Source organism: Durio zibethinus, chromosome 7 (assembly GCF_047325235.1).
Source record: "Durio zibethinus cultivar Kanyao isolate XHJ-2024 chromosome 7, ASM4732523v1, whole genome shotgun sequence".
Classification (NCBI taxonomy): Eukaryota; Viridiplantae; Streptophyta; class Magnoliopsida; order Malvales; family Malvaceae; genus Durio; species Durio zibethinus.
This window is the reverse complement of record NC_143168.1, coordinates 25,504,495-25,529,352: the sequence shown is the minus strand read 5'-3', so window position 1 is coordinate 25,529,352 and position 24,858 is coordinate 25,504,495. Positions and strand designations below refer to the sequence as shown.

Sequence of the window (24,858 nt, the reverse complement as noted above, 5' to 3'; positions counted from 1 at the left end):
AATAAACATGAATGAATAAAAAATCTATACAAAAGGTTCAATTTTATTAGGCTTTTGGATAACACAAATTTATTTGCCAGCCTGACTCTCGGAGTTTCCCAGTAGAGTCGTCAAGCTGTCATAACGTCTAGATCCGGGGATCTATCGCTAGACATTGACTTAAGGAGTTGCCACCAATCTTTTTTTATCTAGGTGCGATTGGCCACCTAAGGAATCTATCCTTTCAGGGAACACCTAAGTTTAAGGGTCCCTAAAAGAATAGGTTCAGGTCTACTAACCAGAACAGGGTTCGGGAGTTCGGTTACGTGTGAGGAAGGTTATAGCACCCTCACAACGCCCATCAAAAGATGGCACCAGCTTAATTTTGTATTATCCAATAAGCCTTAAAATTTTATCAAGTAATTAACTATTGGAAATTATTCTCAATTGACTCTAATACTTTTAGCAAAAAATTGAAAAAATCCCCTCACCTCAAGAGTATGCAAGAAAACTACTGTTTCACTTGCAGAGGCTCTATCGTTGGATTATTTAACATTAAAAAAAATTCAAAGGAAATAAAAAAGAAAAAAATGATTGCTTTTGTAAAAGGGAAAATTGATACTTTCAACTTTTCCTCAAAACGCCTTTTTTTTTTTGAAAATTTATTTTAAGGAAAATTGATACTTTCAACTTTTCCCCAAAAATAGTTTTTGAAAACTTTTAATTTTGAGAAAAATTGATACTTTCAACTTTTCCTCAAAACATTTTTTTTTGAAAATTTATTCTTAAGGAAAATTGATACTTTCAATTTTTTCTCAAAAATAATTTTATTTAAAAAAAAATAAAATGATAAAATAAAATAAATAGAATAAAAATGAAAATAAATAAAAATAAATAATAAAAATGTTAAACAATTCTGATATAACAATAATAATAAATAAATAAATAAAATAATAAAAAAAACATGAGAACAGCTCGGCTTGCGGCTCGGCGCGGCTCGGCTTGAGGAAAAAAAAATGGCTCGGAGACGCGGCTCAAGGTGTCGGCTTTGCTTGGCTAACGACTTGAGACGCGGGTCACATGCGGGTCGAAAGCGGGTTGACGCTCGGGTCGAGTCGGATCTTGGTAAAACACGTGGATCCTCTGGGTTACTTAATGCAGAGATGACGTCATTTTAGGAGGGTATATAAGGCTGATTCCTTCGTTTCTTCAGCAGAAGCCTTCTTTCCTCTCTCTCTCTCTTCTTTTCTCTTTTCTCCCTTCTCTCTAGAAACCCGAAGAACTCCGGTTGAATGACCGCTGGATTCTGGAAATTTTCGTCGGAATCTAGGTTTTTCGTCGAAAGTTCACCGAAAAGTTGGTCGGCTTCTGAAAATTCTTACTGAAAATTGGGCAGCTGGACGAAAACTTCAAACTTGGCCGAAATAGTTACCGAAAAATTCAACCTTCGTCGAAAAATTCAATCGAAATATGAAAATTTTTCAGAAAAAAAAATTCACAGAAAAATCTCCAAAAATTTCCCACCGATTCCTAAAGCTATTCTAACACCTCTAAACCCTTTTTCAGCTTTCAAATCTCTTCTCTCTGCCTTTTTTTCTCAGCCAATAACTCTTTTTTCTATGTGTTTTCCTTTGATCCGAGGGTCCTTTTATAGGGATTGATCAGAAGAGTTTCTGATCAATCCCAACTCCCCTTTGGATCGGGATTCAATCATTGAATCCAATATGGACTCTGATTGAATCTCAATCCAATCTTCAGCCGAAAAAAAAGAAATAAAAAAAATAATAAAAAAATCAAATAATAATAAAAAATTTTAATAAATAAATAATCAGATAAACCAAAAAATTAACAGATAAATTATAAATAATAGATAAATTATAATATATAATCAGATAAATATATATATATATAAATATTAACAGAAAAAAAAATAAGGATATATATATTAATAAATAGTAATAAAAATAAAAAAAATAAATACATAAGATAAAAATAAAAGAAAAAAAATATAAATAATAATAATAATAATAATAATAATAATAATAATAATAATAATAATAATATATATATATATATAAATAAAATAAAAATGTAAAATACAAAAAAAAAAAAAAAAATAGGTTTACCCATTTGGACCAGGCCCAATTGATCCGGGCTTGGACCAAATTGGGTATCTACAGTGAGGGAAAATTTAAATTGAGGTTCCAAATTATAAACAAATCAAAGCTCAAAACAAACATCATCTAAGGAGCATCGGATGCTTTTCGTGGTGCTCAATCTTTCAGAGTATATTAATTCAATCAAACATTCTAAACGACAACCCTAGAGGAATAATAACTGTTAACTAAAACCAGATTTGGATTATTGAAATAAGAAAAAAACCAAATCTACTTAATTAACAGGCAGCTCATACATAAAGATATTTGCATTTTAATTATATATTTAGCATATGTAAACATTCATATGTCACATTTAATTCGTCACACCCACCAGCTAATTAATATTCAGTGAAGTGATTCTTGAAAAGAAAATTTTTTTTAACAGTGAATTTGTCAGCTAAAATGTTCTAAAATTTTTATGGTCCTTTAGCTGAACAAAACATGAATGCTAAGCCATATTTACATGAAAAGGACACTCCTTTTTCGAATTGTTTGTTTCAAATTTTTTATAATGATTGAACATGATTCATAATGGATATCGTTTTCTAAATCTAGAATAAAATTGCCAAGAACAACTGGCGAATGGACCAGATATGAGAAATGACACTTACGATTGCTGTTGATCGATGCCAATTCTGGACAATTTAGGCTTGGAAGTTATGCTAAAATTACATATACAAGAATTCGAATGCCATGTGCAGATCAGGTTAAACCCAGCCATAGATAACGTATCGATTCTTTAATTTATTATTGTCTTGTTAAAGCTATAATAACCTTTTCATATTTTATATATATGTCAATTCTTTGCTAGTTATCGAGGGGATTACAATTTTGAAAGACCTAATTTTATGCAGAAGTTGGAGTGAACTCACGAATTACCAATCTTTTTTTTTTTTTTTTCCTTTTTCCCTGTTTAAATCAAAGCCTAGCCAAGGGATCTGGACCTGTGTATAAAGCTGTAGCAACAACTGACTTAAATATTAACTTCTCTTTCAACACAAAATTAAACCCCAAGGATATCACTAATTGGTAGAGTTAGACGTAGGGATTGTTCATTAGCAATTCTCATCACCTGCTTTGGATTCACTGCCTTGATTTCCAATAGTTATATATTTATATGTCAACGTATATACAAAAGAGTATTTTTTTGGCAATCATAAAAAAAAAAAGGAAATTAAGAAGGATGTGAGACGTGATGCCCTCAGATAGGGTGACCACATCTATATCAATCGATGTCTGAGGGCTTATGAGATTATTGGGATGTCTGAGGTTCTTAGCCCTCTTCAAAATTTTTTGTATTTTTGGTTTATATTAAGCTACGTTGTAATCAGAGATAATAATAGTATGCCAACAGTCGTGTATCTATTAGTAGAATACTGAATTTTTAATTTTAATAATCAAAATTCAAATTTTGACAAGTTTTATAGTAAAAAAAGGAAAAAAGAGACAAGTAGTACTATTCTTTAATCCCGTTTTGCTTAATCAAAGATAGGTGATAAATTTGATTTAGATTAGGAGAAATTAATCAAAATCTCTCATACCAAATTGTAACAGATCAAAGGCTCAAAACAAGCATCATCAAAAGATCATTTGATGCTTTTCTTGGTGCTCCATCATTTCAGAGAATACTTATTCAATCCAAAAGAAAAAAGATTTTTTTGTGATAAGAAACTTTTCTTCTAGCTTTATTCATTCTCCATTTTTATTCAGTCGGAATTTGATCTAAAAAAAGAAAAAATTCTTTCCACTACAATTATTTCTCATCCAAATAGAATAATAATGCATTCCACTGCCACTTATTAATATTCGAAAATAGGATTATTGATATTAAGCAGTTGTTTTTTACTTTATTTTATTCTCCAATTTTAAGCCGTAGATTGTCTGTTTTAATTGTATGATTGCAGTAACCTTTCCATCTATATATATTTGCAGCGTTTATTACGAAAGCAGACACAATTAAAGAGGAGATAGAAGAACTGAAAAAGGAAGATGAAACCTGTTAGAAGAGACTCGCTCCAACGAGCTGATCATATCTTTACTCCTTGTAGCGGAGGCATATACTATCACCATGGTATATATCTATATATTTTTTTATATTTTTTTCAACGGGAAATTTGCATTTAATGTATTGTTTTCATCAAATTCAAGAAGCAATAATGTTTTAATTACATGTTTATTTCTTTTAACATGTTGCACTTGTTCAACCAGACTTAGTTTTGGGAAGATATAAATTTAATTCTTCTACCCTTTTCAGTTCTTCAGGTTTTTCCTTACATCATGTTTGGTACGAGGGAAAATAATAGGTAAAGAAACCAAATATGTTTGGTTTGAGAAAAATTTTTTTGTTTTTATTTTTTAGGAAATAATTTTTTAAGATAATCTGATTATTTGAGATTTAAATCTTTTTCTCTTTGACAAATATATGCATAAAAAGAAAATTTCTTCGCATTTTCTTTTGTATTTTCCTCATAATTCAATAAAGGTAAGAAATTTTATATTTTTTCCTTTCTTTTAAAATACCCTTGTCTTTTCCCTAACATTTTCCATACACCAGGCAGATCTTTATTACTTTCTCAATTTTCCTTGCTTAATTTGACTCCAGGCATATATGTGGGCAAAGCCACGGTCACTAACCCGAAAAATAATGGAGAAGAACAAGAAATATACGATGCAGTCATTCATTTCCTCGGATTTTACAAGAAAAGCAGCTGTAAACCCCAATGCAAGAGATGTTTCTACACTTCTCAAAATATGGGAGTTATCATAACCTGCCTCGATTGCTTCCTTGACGGTAGCTTAGTCTATGTCTACGAATATGGCGTCTCCTACTTGACATTTAATTTTAAAAGTAACGGCAGTTGCAGTTATTGGGATTCTTATCCTCCTGACAAGGTTATTCGGACAGCGTATTGTTTTCTCGACAAGCAATCCTTCGGTGATTACCACTTGGTTTTTAACAACTGTGAGAGCTTTGCAACCTACTGCAAAACGGGTAATGCCATGAGCAATCAGGCCTTATTCGGATCAGGCTTGCCTGGTGCTGCCGCTTATATTATTGCAAAAGGTATATTATGGGGGAATTAAGGAGTAAATTAAGTGATGCGAGGTTCAAGAAAGTGAAGGAATGTACTCAATTTGCTGCTATATTTTTGTTACTCAAACCTCTGGAAATGCATAAGGCTTTGCAATGTCAAATAGGGTGGGGTGGGATGATTATAGAGGTCCAAGGTTTGTAATTTATTGCTCTCTTTATTTTGTATAAAAAATTAATATATGTATCAATAAATAAATTGTTGTCATTTAAAAGCATTAGTTGATCATTAAGATTCAAGCCTTTTTCTCTTGTTTTGATTGTTGGTTTGGATCAAAATCTCTTTTTAAAAATGAATTTTGTTAACAAGTACCTTAGGAACACTCTATAAAGTTATTATTAAGTAATTTATTTCTTTCAATGTCTTGGAATGCATAATAATACCGTCAACTCTCACATTTAATACAAGTACAAGAATATTGTTTTAAATAGTGTTCTTAATTAGGATACTCTAAAGAAAAATCCTTTTAAAGTACTTTTATTGTATATGAGAAAAATCACTAAATTTGGGAGTGTAAATTGTAAATTTGATTAGAATTGGATGATATTAAATGTTTTGAATTTTGATGTGTTTAAAGCATTTTGAACTATTGTCCACTTAGCAATATGAATCTTGAGCCACATTTATGTGAAAAATGTTAGGTTTACGGTAACTCTAATACCAGTTGTTAAGCAAAAGAAGCTTTAATTCAAATGAATATTCATATCAACAGAAGCGAAATTAAATAATTAATTAATTAATAAAAAAATAATAATTTAACGTGATTCAATTCAATCAGTCTACGTTTATGAATAAAAAAAATCCAATAGTTATACAGAATTACGAACATACAATCTCAATCAACCACTCAACAATTAATACCCATATTATCTATTTAATATATAAATTAAAATCATGCTTTCTCCTAAAATTATAATTATTTTATATTTTAAAATTTAGTTTTTAAACTAATATTAATTTTAGCAACTTCAAAAATAATTTGTGTATTTTTTTAAACAGAATTTTTAAATGTTTTATATAAAATATATTTTTATTGTTCTTTTATTATGATTTCAATAGATTAGTTTTATTTTCTAATTCAAATGTTTTTCACATCATTTATCTAATAAATAAATATAGTTTTTAATTTAACAATTTAATTATATTTTATTATAAAATAAATAAAATATTACTACATCTTGCAAATTATCTTTAAATAACATTAAAATCTTAACTTGTGTAACTATTGAAATTTGTATGGATATTTTCGTACTTTTAAGTAAAATAATATTTTATATTTTTATGAAGAAAAAAAATAAAATAAAATTTGATTTTTGAAGATATCATATATATTTTTTAATTTCTATGAATTAATGATTGTTAAACAAATAAAGTAATTGCAAATCATAGAGTGATAAGATCATGATAATCTTCAAAATGATACTAATTAAAGTTTTAAGTTAATTAATGGTCTTGGCCTACTCGAACAAAATAGATTCTAAAATGTTAAGTGTCATAATGTCTAGATCTGTGAACTTATCGTTAGTGACTTAAGGAGTTATTGTCAATTTTTTTTGTTTAAGTGCGATTAGCTACCTAACTGAATTTATCCCGTTTTAAAGAGAAATCTTAAGTTTGATTTAGGTATTTTTAAAAGGTAGATTTAATGTCTACAAAACTAGAATAAAGTTCGAGAGTACTGTTATGTGTGAGAAAAGTTATAGCATCCTTACAATGCCCATAAAATAATGGTACTAACTTAATTTCATATTATCCATTGAGCCTTAAAAATCTTGTCAAATAGTTAATTATTAAAAATTATTTTTAATTGACTCTAATACTTTTGAAACAAAATTAAGAACGTTTCCTCACCTCAAGAAAATACATAAAAATTACTGTTTTTCTTGTAACGGTTCCGTAATCGGATTATTTAATATAAAAAAATTCAAAGAAAAATTATTACTTCAACTTTTTTTGAGATTTCTTTTCTTATTTTATTTTCTTCAACTTTTTCTTAAATATCTAAAAGCTTTAAAATATTTATTAAAAAATAAACAATATTAACTTAATACATACATCAAATAAGAAGAAAGAGAAAAAAAAATTACCAAAAATAGGAACTGCCCGACTTAGCCCGGCAGCTAAAAGAGGGTTCAACTGTAGAAATAGAAAACAACTTGGTAGGCGCGGCTTTAGGCTCGTCTTAACTCGTCAAACAGCTTGACTTCACAGATCGGCTTGGCTTGAAGTCTGAAACAGGTCGCAACTGGGTCGGATCGCCCGTGGAGCAGCACTCGGTGCCTTGGATCGAGTCAAGAGGAACCTGGTCCCTTGGATCGAGTCAAGGGATGGTAGGTTGGCACAAATATTTGCTATTATCAGCGTGCTATTATTGACCTTTAGAAACAGTCAGATTGGAACAAATATCTTGCATTGTACTATTTTTCATGTGTTGTTTTCTTTCCTTTTTTATTCTCTGCAGCAATATGCATATAGCTGAAGTTGATCAAAGCTTTGTTGAACATGAGGAGGAACAGGCACAAGAACCTGATAACTTGGAGCAGAATCCAAACCTGCAGCATGACTTGAACTTGGAGCAGAATGTGAACTTGGAGCAGAACTTGAACTTGGAGGAAAATCCGGAAGACAACTTGGAGGAGCAGAACTTGCAGCAGGAATCGCCACATCAACCAAAACATGAGCATGACGATAAGGCAGTGGTTGGAGATGGTGAAAAGAAGTGGCCTGGATGGCCTGGAGAGAGTGTTTTCCGGATGTTGGTTCCTGCACAAAAGGTTGGTAGTATAATTGGACGAAAAGGGGAGTTCATTAAAAAAATAGTTGAGGAGACAAGAGCTTGTATCAAGATACTTGATGGTCCTCCGAGGACAACGGAGAGAGCTGTAAGTTTGTACCTTCTCTTGGCTTATATTACATTTTGCTTTGATTCTGGGAATAGACTATTAGGGAAGAACCAGTTCTACTTGTTGATGCTCACTTTCTGTGTCTACTTGTACTATCGAGTTATAAGCGATATGGACATTTTCAGTATCTTATATTATGATGAATGATTCTGCTCACAAAGTGGCAAACTTAAGCAGAAAGTCATTGCAGGAGATTTCTTTACCTGCTTTTTCTTTCTACATATCTTCTGATTCTTTTTGGACACTTTTCTGTTGTCTTTTTATTTGTTTGAGATTTCATGTGCATTTATTTGCAATTTTGTGCTTAGAATGAAGCCATGTTGTATTGTAGTTGTACAATGACGTGCTAATGATTTTCACTATAGAAAATAATAAAGCCTGCTCTTTGATTTTTGCTAGATCTCTTCTAGTTTAGGACTGCTTATGTACATGATATATTGGTTTATTTAATCTACCAGAAAACATGAAAATAATAAAAAATGGAAATATTAAATATACATCACCAAGGCAAAATTAAGCTTTATGTATTCCTTTCTAATCTAAATCAATTCTATGAAGAATGTATATAAGAAAAACATTAAAGAAATAGGAAGAAGAATGGAAGTGCTAAATTAATGGTTGAAGTTTTAATGTGCTTCACATTGCAGTAATTTGAATAAATATAATTCTTTCTTACATAATAATTGTTCATCAATTTTTAAAGTTTCGACACATTGGCAGTCAATTACATGCCCGAGGCATGATATCGTTTTAAAGATTTGAGTAATTGAAGAAGCCAGTAAGGAAGGCCACAAGAAGCAATCAATAAAATACAAATACAGTTTCCTTTATTGCAATAACAAGAATGAGTCTGTGCAGGTTCGGTTCGCAAATTTTAAGGCAAGGAGTCAAACATCAATAATACTCCAATTTTGAGGTACCAAAGTCTAAGATTGCAGGGATCCACATTGAGCATTTCAAAGTGCTGAAAGTTTGATATGAATTAACGGACACATCTTGTACAAACAACCGTATCAAGAAGCTCCGCTTTCTCTTTGGTAACTTCAAACAAGGATTCAAATAGCGGTGTCGCGGCCGCTATTTCGCGGTCGCGCCACTATCAATTACCGCTATTGGAGAAAAAACGGAAGAGAATTTGAATCTCGTCTATAGCGGATGAATCGCGGTCGTGAATTGCGATATAACGGTGAATAGCGGCAATAGCGGTCCGCTATTGCCTGCTTTTGGCGCTATTCCTATTTTCATTCAAAAATTTTGTAAAAAAATTCATTTGATTTTGTTTAAAAACTTAAAATAAAAACAACAAGAAAGAAAATAAACATCAATTTACAAATTCAGAAAAAAAAATCCACAAAACTTAAACTTTCAAAAAAATCAATTCTCTCAAGTTCAACTTCAATCAAAATCAAGTATATGCAATTTAAGGTAAACAATTAATTCAACACTCAAATTATCTTTTTTTTTTTAATTTCCAAATTTGCCATGATTTTGTGTGTTTGGGATTAGATTGGGCTATGTTAAATTGATAGAAGGAGGTAAGAGTTGCTGGGACTTAAAATAAGAGATAAGAGATGAGAGTGAAACTTGAGGTTTACGGAAGCAAGCAGATAGCATATACCAAACAAAAAGAGAACTGAGAGATGGGGATGAGGATGAAGGTTTGGAGAAAAAAAAATATTGAATGCAAGGTGAATGGATAAGAAGTTGTGTGAGTCTGTGCAATTTAGTCAAGAGACAAGAGAAATAGACTTGAGGTTATTATTGTTGAAAATCGACTATAACATGGAGGCTGTTAAGTTTGATTTAGTGTAAGTTCATAAAAAGCAATTCTTTTGACTCATAAATAATAATGCTCTTACTTAATTTATGAATACCTAATCACTTATTATTTGATTTATGCATAATACAGTTCGATAATAATTTGATGAGTACGATAATTAAATAATTAAATATATTATTCGTTATGATTATTTATTTTTCACATATTTATTTATCTCTTTTTATTTTTTAATTATCATAAAAATAATTTCTTAAATATGAATATTTTACTATAAATATTTTTTATTAAATAAATAAAACACATGATATGATATAAATTACTTTAAAAATCATAAAATAAGAGGTTTTATAATTAACAATTAAAATTATTATATTTTATAGCAAGTTAAGCAAAATTTTAAAAAATTCACAACCACAATAACCGCAATGACCGCGAAAATTTTCGTTATATCTGCAACCGTGACAAATGCGATGCGACAAAAAACGTGACCGTTACTGCAATTTAAATCCCTGACTTCAGAACCTGGATGATTGGTGTCTTGCCTCAGATTTTACAAAGAAAATCTTAAAGGAACCCCGTGGAAAGTGCTCTAAGATCCCTGGAAATCAAGCAAAATTTAAATTCTCATTTGTAAACATCATACATATGCCTACGATAATTATGGTATAAATTTACCCAAAGTTGTGTGAAAACTCTCTCAATAAAGTGGATATTGTATATGCATGTATGATATATTTCCTAATAAAATTCAAAATCTATGATCCAAATAACTTGCAAAATTTAACATGTAAAAACAGCTTGGTTAATAAGTCTGTTCCCTTCAGACAAGGCTAGTAGTTTGCACTGATACACGAAGAGTATGTTGAAAACAAGTAACTCAACTAAGATAAAGTTATAGTCCTGCTGAAATAAAACAATTTTAATAAAAATCTGTCATTGTTGAACAAAATCAAGTAGTTTTTCCTTTGAAAAAAAAGAGTTTAATGTTATGTTATAGATTATATTGAATCTGATCCAATATGGCTTATTTTAACCTCTTCGTCCTTATTTGCTGGTGGATGCTATAAAATTGAGGTTTTTATTAGTTTCTTAATTTCTTTTCCCAATTTTATTTGGGCATATGGACCACAATCTTAACATGTTAGGCTTTGTGCTGATGCTACTATTTTGTCAACAGGTAATGATATCTACAAAGGAGGAGCCTGATTCTTCTCTTTCGCCGGCTATGGATGGGCTTTTGAGGGTCCATAAACGTATTGTAGATGGTTTGGAAGGTGATTCATCTCATGCAACTGCGGCTGTCGGAACCAAGGTTTCAACAAGGCTGCTAGTCCCTGCCTCACAAGCTGGAAGTTTGATTGGAAAACAAGGAACAACTGTCAAATCTGTTCAAGAATCTTCTAATTGTATTGTTAGAGTTCTTGGAGCAGGTTTTCTTCTCAGGATTTTGTTTCTTACATTTTTTTTTCTTTTCCTTTAGAGTGAAAAATTTGTCATTTTTTCAGGATGTAGTGGTTATCTAATTGTTGGTATTGCTGGAAGACTTTTATGATCAACGTACATAAACTATTTTCAAGTGTTTATGTTAGTAGCATTTAATATTGTTCCTTGTCTGTGAATGTGTGAATTTGTGTGTGTTTCATTAAGTTGTGGGTGAATAATGTTACTGGTTCACTCAAATCAAATTATAATGTTGAGAATATGACTGTCTTGATTTCTACCCAAATTCAAGAATAAGGTTGTTAGTTCCAATGCTGATAATTTGAAGTTATTTAGGTTTGGCATCCTATGTTTGATAATCTCATACCATCATTTTGTTCAAAGGATTTCATTTGTAACTTTTTCTGCTTTTGATTGGTTATTTTATCATAATATTTGTGACATTTATATTTTTCTTTTTCTTTGTTAAATAAATGTTGCAGAAGACCTTCCAATCTTTGCTCTTCAAGATGATAGGTTTGTTGAAGTTGTGGGAGAAGCAGCTGGTGTGCACAAAGCAGTGGAACTAATTGCATGTAATCTTAGGAAGTTTTTAGTGGACCGTAGTATAATTCCATTATTTGAAATGAGTGTAAGGCTTCTATTTCTTGTTGACCTACCGGTTAACTGTGCCTCTGTTAGTTTATAGAATGTAATGAAATTATGTTACATGTTTCTACCAGATGCAAATGTCTAATCCTCAGATGGACCACATGCCACCTCATCAATCCTGGGGTCCACCTCAAGGTGTCCCTCCAAATGCTGGTGGAGGTGCTGGTTTTGGACACAATCCTCAGTACATGCCACCTCCAAGGCAACATGACAATTCCTACCCTCCTGCTGATATGCCTCCTATGGAGAAACAACCACATCTGTGTATTTCCGCCTATGGAAGAGAAGCGCCAATGGGTGCCCAAGCATCATCAAATCCGCAGACTGCACCATCAATGATCACACAGGTAATTCCATACTGCTGCTTACCTGGTGGCCCCCTTTTCTCCACCCCTCTAATTTCAATGCGACTTGAGAAAAAGATGCTTTGGAGCATGATAGACAGCTACTATTAATGTGATTCCTCGTTCTTGGTTTGGGTTGTTTAAGTCATGGGGAGGCTTGTTGAATTTTAGCATAGAATTCCATGTGGAGTAAGTTGCCTGCCTCGGCCTGAAAGGGGATGGATGGGGATGTTTTAGCAAGCCTCTCTTGTTCTTGCATTGTAGTGATCCATGCTTCCTCATCTTTTGATCTACCCATTTGTTTTTTTGCTTTGTTTTGTTTTTGGCTGTTGGTAGATTTTTGGTTGTTAGTTCAGAGATTGTTGGACTTGGCATAATTTTAATTTCAGGCTCCTGATTACAAGGTGTTTCCAATCTTTTAGGTAGTGATTAGTTTGGGGTAGTCACCCCAAAAGCCGTATAAATCTATACAAAGTGATTTTTTTTGGTCAATTACACAGTGATTAGATCACTGTGTTTGGTAAGCACTTGATGATTTTACATGATAGTGATTTTGATCTTGGATGACTGAGAGTGATCTGATTACGTACTATTTGGATGGTGATTTAATTTTCATTTAAAATGATAAAAAACTTTTATTATTGAGATGAAATGATATTTAAAATTAATAATAATCAATATTACTTATTTAATATGTGAATTAAAAGCATGCTTTCAATTAAAATTCTAATCATTTTATATTATAAAATTTTATTTTTCAAACTAATATTCATTTTAACAAGTTAAGAAATAATTTGCGTACTTTTTTAAAATTTTTTTAATGTTTTATATATAATATAATTTTTTATTTTTCTTTTATTATGATTTGAATAGATTAGTTTTGATTTGTTTTTTTACATAATTTATCTAATTAATAACTATATTTATTAATTGAACAATTTAATTATATTTTATTATAAAATAAATAAAATATTATTATATTTTATAAATTATCTTTAAATAACATTAAAATCATAACTTGTGTAACTATTGAAATATGCATGGATATTTTCGTACTTTTAAATAAAATGATATTTGAAATTCCTAGGAATTAAAAAAATAAAATAATATTTCCTTTTTAGAGATATCATATATGTTTTTTAATTTCTATGAATTAATGATTATTAATTAAATAAAATGATTTTAAATCATGAGTGATAAGATCACCTAAGTGATTACATTATCATGGTGATCTTCAAATTGATACCAAATACTATAAAGCTTTAAGTCGATTAATGGTCTTGGCTTGCTTGAACAAACCAGATCCTAAAATGTTTTCTACTTCTTTTCTCTGCAGGTCACTCAGCAAATGCAAATTCCGCTGTCTTATGCTGATGCTGTTATTGGGACAGCTGGTACAAGTATTAGCTATATTCGACGTGCTAGTGGGGCAACTGTCACCATTCAAGAAACTAGAGGTTTTCCTGGTGAAATGACGGTCGAAATAAGTGGAACTGCTTCATAAGTTCAAACTGCTCAGCAACTGATACAGGCAATGTCCTTTGCCCTGGCTTCTGAACCTTTTTGGTCATTCTTTTTCTATTTGCTAGATATTGGAAACAGTATATATGTGTTTTTTCATTGCTTATGCTTCCGATTTCCTTCTAATACTATTTCCACCTGCCTGGAGGCTTGGTCAGTGTCTCTGTAGTTTGACTACGCCACTGCTAAAAGTTACCATGGGTCCTATCTATCATGTCTATTATTGTCCTATCTAGAAAAGAAGCATTTTATAACATAGATGTTAAATTATGTGTTTTCTGACGGTTTTGACCAGTTTCAGTCTGATGCATGATCCTAGAGGGCTGCATAAGGTAAAGAGTTTTCACTAATATGATTTATGAAAGTAAAACAATGAGAGGCCCTTGTAATGATGTTTTTGAAATGTTATTTCCATGTAGCTTTCTAAGTGGAATAATTGTGCAATAGAGTTGGTATTAATCATGCTAATGTTTTCACTAGACGAGCTTCCGATTTTGTTGGGTCTGTGTGTGTGTGTGTGTGTGCATGCGAAGGCATTGTATTTTTATCAGTTGTCAAAACATTGCTTCCTTGGGGAACTATCAGTTGCAATTTATTGAGTAGAATACTATAGCTACTGCTTATTATTATCAATTGATCCGGCTGGGTTAAATACTGATATTGCATATATTATATTGCAGAATTTTATAGCTGAAGCTACAACTCCTACTCAGGCACAACCAGGTGGGGCTGCAGACCAAGCTTATAATCCTTATGCGGCTCATAGTTCTTCTGTATATGCGATGCCACCATCCAATCCGGTACATGCAGGCTATAATGGGGGCTATGGCTCTGTTTATGTTTCAAACTATGGGTACTAAGCAGGATTGTTTGAGTTTGATGTGTCTTGATGGTACAATTTCCGAACTGGTTTAAGTGTGGTTTGCTGTAGGTTGTACTCTGTTTAATGTGAGTTGTAACAAACTAAACATGTTAGATTTTGTCATGTGCAGTAGGCTAACCGAAGGGTTAAGCCAGTACAATATTTTTGGAATTTCTTTAATTCTATCTCCATCTTCCTTACCCTGATTATAATTGTTTAATTCAGGTTAGATTCTTGATTTGTGCTATAATGCTAATGTAGAATTTGCCAATGACGAACAGCAAGCATATATTGGGACTGATAATGACTCCACTAAACTAGCATCTGCAAGCATTAATTCCAACGCCATGTGCAAATCTCTCACATCACATATATTGTTTCATATAGAATACATGTACACAAGCATCAGACGTCAGGTATAAGGCGTCACTTACACCAATAAAATTACAGATTTATATTATATAGTGATTCTTCAAACCAAGATTTTATCTCGCATTCGATCCTTATCGCATTCGATCCTTTTTTCGTCTGTCTTTATTTGATGATCTCCACTTTCAACTTGGCTTCCATATATCTATGACTAATCAAGCATCGATTCGAAAGTAGACAACTTTAACTTGAAGATTAAAAGTGAATGCATGGAACATATCTAAAGAGGTTTGGACCTCTTACCTTCCATTGTCTTAAAACTCAAAGTTTCTTCAATATTGATCAAGTGTCAAAAAGGTTATACAAATTACATTTTTTTCCCAATAATGATTAGAAGTAAATGCATACTTTTATTTTTTAATAAAAAGAGATCAAAGATAATTAAAAAAAAAAAAGAAGAATTTGTAAGTATTGCATATCAAATTGTAATTTCGCGTGTGAATTTATTTTTGAAAAATATGAATGAATCATTTGAATTAAGAGATAAGTTCAAAATCACTCATTATATTTGATCAAATTTTAACTATTGAAAAAAATTATAAGTTAGTTTCAGTTAGACTTTAACTGGCAACTCATGGTATTTATTTATATTATGATTATAAGCTACCTAGGATGTGTTGAACTTGATTATTAGAATTAAGAGTCTAATACTTTACTTTAGCTTTTATAATTATTGTCAAAAGTAAGTATGTTTCAGAATTCATACGACATATGAAATGCGTTGCACCACTAATAATAGGTCAAGTGATTCTTAAAATTGTAACATTTTCTTCTTAATTACTTAATTTGTTTGTTCACTAATCCTCCCTCTGGATTTCTCCCTAAAAAGGAAAAACCTTCGCGAAAGAATGGGAATTTGAGTGAAGGTAGGCGTCCAATGGACAGGGAATCAATCCTACCATAATTGACGAATCTAGAATTTTTTTTCTGAAAGCGTATGTTTGTAACATGTATAAAAACTGTTTGACGGATTTATTAATTTTGTCAAGGGAAAGAACGTTTAGAACAAAATTTTGGGGTATCAGGAAATCCTTTTTTTCAATCTTTAAGTGTATCCATCAATACTCTACCTCAAAGGGTGGATCAGCCCCCGTTCACAAGTAATTGATACTACAACAAAAAAATGGATTCTTTTCTACAATATTGTGTTGGGTTTCCGCTTTTTATGATTCTCCATTACTTCTCAGCTGCTTTGGATATCATTTCCATCTATAAATCAGCTGAGTTTATTTCGAAGTAGCCAACTTAAACTTAACTCAAAAAACAGAAGAAACTAACATGCCGGCGAGACGCGATTCCCTCAGGCCTGGTGACCACATCTATTCTGATCGCTGTCTATACGTCTATTTTCACCATGGTATAGTCTTCTATCCATGTAATTAATTTTTTTTCTCTGTTTCCGTTTCTTTTTTTCTTTTTCACATGGGGAAGAACAACCAAGTAGTATGGTCCAACTTGAATGTCTGCGGCAACTGCCAGATGGACCTTGATTTCATTTTCAACCAACTGATAATTTGTAATCAAATCCCAACTATATATTATATATTCATTCCTCAACCCTGTTTGGGTGAAAACTGTGTGTACAATTGAGTATGGGAAAGACAGTCTGATTTATCCAAATTAATTTTAAGTTAGACGTTCATCTAAAATTTAACGATTTTGTGGATGCAGTAGGCCATAAGGGCCAAACCATATTAATTTTTGCTATGTTTTATATCTAAATTTTCTATTGTGTAAGCAAGAATCTAAATTTATTGCCTAAAATTAAAGTTCATAGCAAAATTTCTAAAATCACGAAATGTTCCTAAACATATAAATAGACATAAGGTTCCCTGATTTCATGGCTGCAGGCATATACGTAGGGAAAGCGACTGTGACCAACTCGAGAAACGAAGAAAAAGAAACAGACGACGCGGTTATTCACTTCCTGGGAGTTGGCAAATCCACCAGTAACCCCCCATGCAAAAGATGTGGTCACTGCTCTCAAAGAATTGGAGTTGTTATTACCTGCCTCGAGTGTTTCCTGGAAGGTCAGTCACTCTATGTCTATGAATATAATGTCCCTTACTTGAAGTTGCGTTTCAAGAGGAGCGGAACTTGCAGTGTTAACACCAGCAGGCCGGCGGATCAGGTTTTGAAGACAGCATTTGGTTACCTCAAAGACCAAAACTTCGGAAAGAAATACAACTTTTTTTTTAACAATTGTGAGGACTTTGCAACACGATGTAAAACGGGGGATGCAATGAGCAATCAATTTGCTGGAACGGTTTTCGGATTTGGTTTAACGGGTGTTGTAGCTTATAAAGCTGCTAAAGGGATATATGAGGCAATCACTGAAGACTAAAAAAACAAAAAAATTCAAGAAAGTGATCAGGAAATATTTAAGGACCAAAAGCTATTATATATACATATATATATATATCTAAAAATATATGTAATAGGCTTTTCAAGTATCAATAAATAAATTGTCACTTTGCCGGGCTCAGGGTTGCCAGTGATGTGGCTAGGGGTTTGTGGTATTTATCTTTGTACTAAAAACAACAATGAAGGAATGTATATTACATAAGGAGTTTGTTTTCACACACTGATAGCGTAATTTTTTTAATGCCGGTGCATTAATAAGGTTAAAAAATTGTCTCATTTAAATTGAGGTTCCAAATTATAAACAAATCAAAGCTCAAAACAAACATCATCTAAGGAGCATCGGATGCTTTTCGTGGTGCCCAATCTTTCAGAGTATATTAATTCAATCAAACATTCTAAACGACAACCCTAGAGGAATAATAACTGTTAACTAAAACGAGATTTGGATTATTGAAATAAGAAAAAAAACCGACTCTACTTGATTAACAGGCAGCCCATACATAAATATACTTGCATTTTAATTATATATTTAGCATATGTAAACATTCATATGTCACATTTAATTCGTCACACCCACCCGCTAATTCATATTCAGTGAAGTGATTCTTGAAAAGAAAATTTTTTTTTTTTTCATAAGAAACTGTTCTTCTCACTTTATTTGATTCTCCTTCCTTTTCTTGTCTTTATGAATTCTCCAAAAATAAAAAAAAGCTTTTGAAGAAGAGTGGGGATTTTGATGAAAAAAAAAGAAACTCTTTTTCAACGTCAAAATAAAATATTCTAACGAATTTTTAACTGTTGGTATATTTTTTGTCGGTATAAACTTAAACTAACGGTTTTTAAGATGTCAAAATAGATAGCAGAGATATACCAACAGTTGGAGACGGTCAACATATGTATTACCTTTGGTATAGTATTTGTTGTCTGTTCCACCGTAATATCTTTTACAGACGATTATCTTTCGTCGCATAGATTTATGTGTTTTATTTTTTCTAACTATAATGACGGATTATTCGATAATATATCTATTACCAATGGTCCATGCCCACCAATATATCTTTGTGTGTTTCACTTATACCATCAATATAAATGTTAAGACATCGGTAAAATTTTTTTTTAATTATATTTTAATTATTAATGTTAATGTTAAATTATTTATAATCTTAATCTGATATGGTTTCAAATAATAAAAAACAAATACACAATAAAACACAAAATATTAAATAACATTTGAAATGAAAGTATTTTAAAATCCACAAACTAATAATAAGTCAAGTTCTAAATTCATTGTACTTAAGTCTAGAAAAAAACAATCATTAAATACAAAGAACCACCGAAAGTATATAATCCTATCATAGATTTTTATAGAGAAACATCTTTATAAAATAAAAAACATAATTAAATAATTAAATTAAAAACAAAAAAATTAAAATAATTTTTAAAATGATTTGTATGAAACACTAAATAGGAAAACCAAAAATCACTTTCTTCACTACAAATTGAGTGGACATTATCCTAAAATTGGCTAAGTATATTTAGCCACAACCCAACCTCCCTCGTGTTTTGAAAAATATAAAAACACTTATTACGTGGTTTTGGCTAAATTAAATGATTTTATGCAAGGGTGACAGTAGTTCGTATCAGATTAGATTTGGTTTTATTTTTTTAATATTATATAATATTATAAAATTTAAAATTTGGTCTAAATTCGAAATAACCTTTTATATGATTTGATTTGAACCGAATCAAATTTTATCGATTTAGTTCGGTTTACTTTATCGGTTTTTGATATTAAAATTTTTTATTTTTTATATATTATTTTAAAATAAAATTTTAATATATTTTTATATAAAATAATTATTTTTGTTTTATAAAAATTTAAAAAATATATAAATTAATAAAAATATATTATTCGGTTCATTTTAGTTTTTTCTTTTATGGTTTTTCTCTTTTCAATATGAAATTTGATCCGAATTTAATATATACATTTAATTTGAATCAAATAAAAAAAAATTGATCTAAATTAAACCGAATATTACAATTTTGAATGATTTTCAATTTTCTCAATTTCTTTTCTCATCTTTAGTTTTATGTAGAGTTATTAGAGTATTTCACTTACAATCATAATTCGGAATTGTATAGTCTATCAAAATTTCATGTAGAACTCATACTTATAAGTAGTGGAATCTACATAACTTTTTATTAGGATTAGATAATTATAATATTATAATAAAAAAATTTTTAGGTGATATGCTTCGTGAAGTCGGGATTTCAAATGTGCAAGTGCACTAACACAAAATTATTATATAAGACTTACTTTTTTCTTTAAAATTGTAAATTTGATCAGAATTGAGCTGGCAATAAGTTTTGAATTTTGTGGTCCGACCATGTTACCGAACAATAAGCAGACCTCCAATTAGGCATCTTTCTTTGCTCTGTTTGAGAGTTTTCGCAAGCTGTAAAAGACTCGCATTCAATTCGTGACATATTGCCTATTTTGATGCAAAATTCAAAATTTTATCCTATAAATGATATCTTTAGTTTTCATCTAGCTACGTTGTAATCAGAGATAGTAGTCGTATGCCAGCAGCTGGGTATCTGTTGGTACGATATTGATTTTTTAATTTTAATGATTAAAATTCAAATTCTGACATATTTAATGTAAAAGAAAAAAAGTAATAGTATTCTTTAATCACGGCCTGGTTAATTAAAGATAGATGATAAATTTGGTTTAGATTAGAGGAAATTAATCAAAATATTTGATACCAAATTGTAACAGATCAAAGGCTCAGAACAAGCATCATCAAAAGAGTTTTCAATGCTTTTCTTGGTGCTCCATCATTTCAGAGAATATTTATTCAATCCAAGATAAATTTTTTTTTATTTTTTATTTTGTGATAAGAAACTTTTCTTCTAGCTTTATTGATTCTCCATTTTATTCTCGAATTCTCTATGAATTCTCACAAAAAAAAAAAAAAAATCCGACTGAAGAGTCGGAATTTGATCTTTAAAAAAAAAAAATTCTTTCTACTTCAGTTATTTCTGATCCAAATACAATAATGATGCATTCCACTACCACTTATTAATATTAAAAAAATAGGATTATTGATATTAAGCGGTTTGTTTTTTCTTTATTTTATTCTACAATTTTACGCCGTAGATTGTCTGTTTTAATTGTATGACTGCAGTAACCTTTCCATCTATATATATTTGCAGCGTTTATTACGAAAGCAGAGACAATTAAAAAGGAAATAGAAGAACTGGAGAAGGAAGATGAAACCTGTTAGAAGAGACTCGCTCGAACGAGCTGATCATATCTTTGCTCCTTGTAGCGGAGGCATATACTATCACCATGGTATATATCTATATTTTTTTATTTATTTTTTTCAACGGGAAATTTGCATTTAATGTATTGTTTTCATCAAATTCAAGAAACAATAATGTATTAATTACATGTTTATTTCTTTTAATATGTAGCACTTGTTCAACCAGACTTGGTTTTGGGAAGATATAAATTTAATTCTTCTACCCTTTCCATTTCTTCATGTTTTTCCTAAGGTCATGTTTGTTATGAGGGAAAATAACAGGTAAAGAAACCAAATACGTTTGGTTTGAGAAAATATTGTTTGTTTTTATTTTGTATTTTCATTTTTTAGGAAATAATTTTTATTTTTTATTTTTTTTATTAAAATATATTTGATAAATGAAAATAAAAATTATTTTTTAAAAATACAAAAATAATGAAATAAATAAAATATTAAAGGATATTACTATTATTGACAAAAATAATATATATTTATTAATTAATAACGTTAAAAATTGTTCAAATATGGTAACTAGCAAAATATAAGAAAAAAACTAATATATATCCTTTATTTGTACAATAGAAAATATATAATTTTTTATTTTCCTATTTCAAACCTATTTTTTTATTCTTTAAAAATTTATTTTCATTTTCAATTATTAAACTCATTTTCATTTTTTTAATTTTTTTAAAAGAATAAAAACAGAAAATAACTCTATTTTTTGATGCCAAAGGCTCATGTTTGGTTAAGGGGAAAAGACAGGAAAATTTTAAAAAGGAAAAACAGGGTAAAATGTAGTTTTAATATCCCTGAGAAAATGCAAGGAAAATGGTAGAAAAAGGCGGAAAATTTTTCGAAGTCAGCTTATCTCTTCTTTGCTTTCACGACCATGAAACAACCACTCCACCGTGAGAGGAAGACATGGCTTTGCCGCTTTGATTGCAGGCTACTCGATGTGAAAAGAGGGAGGCGGCTCTGGACTCTGGTTGCGAAGTGGTGAACTGATGCAGAATTTTCAGATGCAGAAGATGTAATTTCTGGGTGGTTGGAAAACATAGTTGTTTCGGAATGAGTGTAGCATTTTGGGCTTTTTCTTTCTTAACTTCCTTGACTTTGTCTCCAATTTTCTTTTTACATTGACTCATATAATTAATTTTAAATGTGATATCTAAAAAGTATTTGCATTTCTTTCATGTATTTCATACCAAAAGGATTATAAGAAAAATTTTCTAACAACAATTTTTTAAGAAAATCTGATTTTTTGAGATTTAAATCTTTTGCTCTTTGACAAATATATGCATAAAAAGAAATTTTCTTCGCATTTTCTTTTGTGTTTTCCTCATAATACAAAGAAGGTAAGAAATTTTATATTTTTTCCTTTCTTTTAAAATTTCCTTGTCTTTTCCCTAACATTTTCCATAAACCAAACAGATCCTTGTTACTTTCTCAATTTTCCTTGCTTAATTTGACTCCAGGCATATATGTGGGTAAAGCCACAGTCACTAACCCGAAAAATAATGGAGAAGAACAAGAAATAGACGATGCAGTCATTCATTTCCTGGGATTTTACAAGAAAAGCAGCTGTAAACCTCAATGCAAGAGATGTTTCTACACTTCTCAAAATATGGGAGTTATCATAACCTGCCTCGATTGCTTCCTTGACGGTAGCGCAGTCTATGTCTACGACTACTACGTTTCCTACTTGACATTTACTTTTAAAAGTAGTGGCAGTTGCAGCACTTTGGCTTCTTATCCTCCTGATCGGGTTATTCAGACAGCGTTTTATTTCCTCGACAAGAACTCCTTCGGCGATTACAACTTGGTTTTTAACAACTGTGAGAGCTTTGCAACCTACTGCAAAACGGGTAGAGCCATGAGCAATCAGGTTTTACTCGGATTAGGCTTCCCTGGTGCTGTCGTTTATAATATTGCAAAAGGTATATTATGGGGGAATTAAAGAGTAAATTAAATGATGCGAGGTTCAAGAAAGTGAAGGAATGTGCTCAATTTGCTGCTATATTTTTGTTACTTAAACCTCTGGAAATGCTTCATTTAAGGCTTTGCAATGTCAAATAGGGTGGGGTGGGATGATGATAGAGGTCCAAGGTTTGTAATTTATTGTTCTCTTTATTTTGTACAAAAAAATTAATAAATGTATCAATAAATTGTTGTCATTTAAAAGCATTAATTGATCATTAAGATTCAAGCCCTTTTCTCTTGTTTGGATTGTTGGTTTGGCTCAAAATCTCTTTTTAAAAATGAATTTTGTTAACAAGTACCTTTGGAACACTCTATAAAGTTATTAGTAAGTAATTTATTTTTTTCAATGTTTGAAATGCATAATAATATTAACCTACAACTTTCACATTTAATACAAGTACAAGAATATTATTTTAAATAGTATTTTAATTAATTTTAAAGAGTGCCCTTAATTAGGTTGCTCAAAAGAAAAATCCTTTTAAAGTACTTTTATTGTATGTGAGAAAAATCACTAAATTTGGGAGTGTAAATTGTAAATTTGATTAGAATTGGACGATATTAAATGTTTTGAGTTTTGATGTGTTTAGAGCATTTTGAACTACTGTCCACTTAGCAATCAGAATCTTGAGCCACATTTATGTGAAAAATGTTAGGTTCATGGTAACTCTAATATCAGTTGTTAAGCAAACAAAAGCTTTAATTCAATTGAATATTCATACATGTGGAAGCAAAATTAAAAATCAATCAATTAATTAAGAGGTAACAATTTAATGTGATTCAGTCCAATCAGCTTACGTTCATGAATGAAAAAAAATTCACTAATTGTAAAGAATTACAAACATACAACCTCAATCAATCACTCAACAATTAATACTCATATTACCTATTTAATATATGAATTAAAATCATGCTTTCTCTTAAAATTATAATTATTTTATATTTTAAATTTTAGTTTTTAAACTAATATTAATTTTAGCAACTTCAAAAACAATTTGTGTACTTTTTTAAAAAATTTTAAATGTTTTATATAATGTAATTTTTTGTTTTTCTTTTACTATGATTTTAATAGATTAGTTTGATTTTCTAATTCAAATGTTTTTTTACATAATTTATCTAATAAATAAATATATTTTTTAATTTAACAATTTAATTATATTTTAATATAAAATAAATAAAATATTATCATATTTTACAAATCATCTTTAAATAACATTAAAATCTTAACTTGTGTAACTATTGAAATATGTATGGATATTTTCATACTTTTAAGTAAAATAATAGTTTAAATTTCTATGAAGTAAAAAATTAAAATAAAATTTGATTTTTGAAGATATCATATATGTTTTTTAATTCCTATGAATTAATGATTGTTAAACAAATAAAGTAATTTCAAATCACAGAGTGATAAGATCACTTTAGTAATAAGATCACCTCAGTAATTACATTATCATGATAATCTTCAAATTGATACCAATTAAAGTTTTAAGTCAATTAATGGTCTTGGTTTACTTGAACAAATTGGATTATAAAATGTTAAGTTTTCTATTTCTTTTCTTTGTAGGTCACTCAGCAAATGCAAATTTTGCTATCTTATGTTCATGTTGTTCTTGGGATAGCTGGTGCAAGTATTAGCTATATTCAATGTGCTAGTGGGGCAATTGTCACCGTTGAAAAAACTAGAGGTGTCTTTGATGAGTCCTCATCATGGCTGCCATTCTGCGCACTCCCTTTTGGAGTACTTGGCATGGTTAAGATTTTGCCATTGTGCCTTACCCAAACACCTTTTTAAGTGGCTAGACTGGCCCACCCTATCTACCTCCACTGGGATGCTTAGTGTGGAGTCAAATGAGTTAAAGATTGGCTCTGATACCATTTGTCACATGATCATTATCCTCTTTTTATAAAATTGGTTTATTGGGGTGTGAAGTGCCAACACTTATATGTTCATCAACTTTTCTTTTCCTATCTAATGTGTGATTAATGCACCTTGCTTACTCTATTTGAACGCTTAACACGACATTTTGCCTTTTTTTTTTAACCTTTTGGGTC

At 30.4% G+C, this 24,858-nt stretch overlaps 4 protein-coding genes and 1 pseudogene across 6 annotated transcripts; all 5 read left to right on the top strand.

The window, feature by feature from the left end:
* The first annotated feature begins 4,071 nt into the window (after positions 1-4,071).
* Positions 4,072-5,447, top strand: LOC111277165 (protein LEAD-SENSITIVE 1-like). Of its 2 annotated transcripts, XM_089764386.1 has the most exons (3): positions 4,100-4,209; positions 4,393-4,441; positions 4,741-5,447. In XM_089764386.1, the coding sequence occupies exons 1-3, from the start codon at positions 4,207-4,209 to the stop codon at positions 5,220-5,222; spliced, it is 534 nt and encodes a 177-aa protein (XP_089620512.1). In that variant the 5' UTR covers positions 4,100-4,206; the 3' UTR covers positions 5,223-5,447. The 2 variants fall into 2 exon arrangements, with proteins under 2 accessions (XP_022719132.1, XP_089620512.1); XM_022863397.2 differs by lacking the exon at positions 4,393-4,441 and having other exon boundaries at positions 4,072-4,209.
* A 2,222-nt stretch (positions 5,448-7,669) lies between these two features.
* On the top strand, positions 7,670-8,295 carry LOC111277880 (uncharacterized). Its single transcript, XM_089764385.1, has one exon. It carries the CDS (start codon positions 7,696-7,698, stop codon positions 8,278-8,280), a length of 585 nt encoding a protein of 194 aa, XP_089620511.1. The 5' UTR covers positions 7,670-7,695; the 3' UTR covers positions 8,281-8,295.
* Positions 8,296-11,029: 2,734 nt separating this feature from the next.
* On the top strand, positions 11,030-14,729 carry LOC111277164 (flowering locus K homology domain-like; annotated as a pseudogene).
* A 1,522-nt stretch (positions 14,730-16,251) lies between these two features.
* LOC111277879 (protein LEAD-SENSITIVE 1-like) lies at positions 16,252-17,754 on the top strand. The gene is made up of 2 exons (XM_022864308.2): positions 16,252-16,517; positions 17,011-17,754. The coding sequence occupies exons 1-2, from the start codon at positions 16,439-16,441 to the stop codon at positions 17,502-17,504; spliced, it is 573 nt and encodes a 190-aa protein (XP_022720043.2). The 5' UTR covers positions 16,252-16,438; the 3' UTR covers positions 17,505-17,754.
* Positions 17,755-20,748: 2,994 nt separating this feature from the next.
* On the top strand, positions 20,749-23,088 carry LOC149518241 (protein LEAD-SENSITIVE 1-like). 2 transcript variants are annotated; one of them, XM_089764384.1, is made up of 2 exons: positions 20,749-20,879; positions 22,305-23,088. In XM_089764384.1, exons 1-2 carry the CDS (start codon positions 20,798-20,800, stop codon positions 22,784-22,786), a joined length of 564 nt encoding a protein of 187 aa, XP_089620510.1. In that variant the 5' UTR covers positions 20,749-20,797; the 3' UTR covers positions 22,787-23,088. The 2 variants fall into 2 exon arrangements, 1 of the variants encoding a protein (XP_089620510.1); XR_016343833.1 differs by having other exon boundaries at positions 20,771-20,879; positions 21,002-22,445.
* Positions 23,089-24,858: the final 1,770 nt, after the last annotated feature.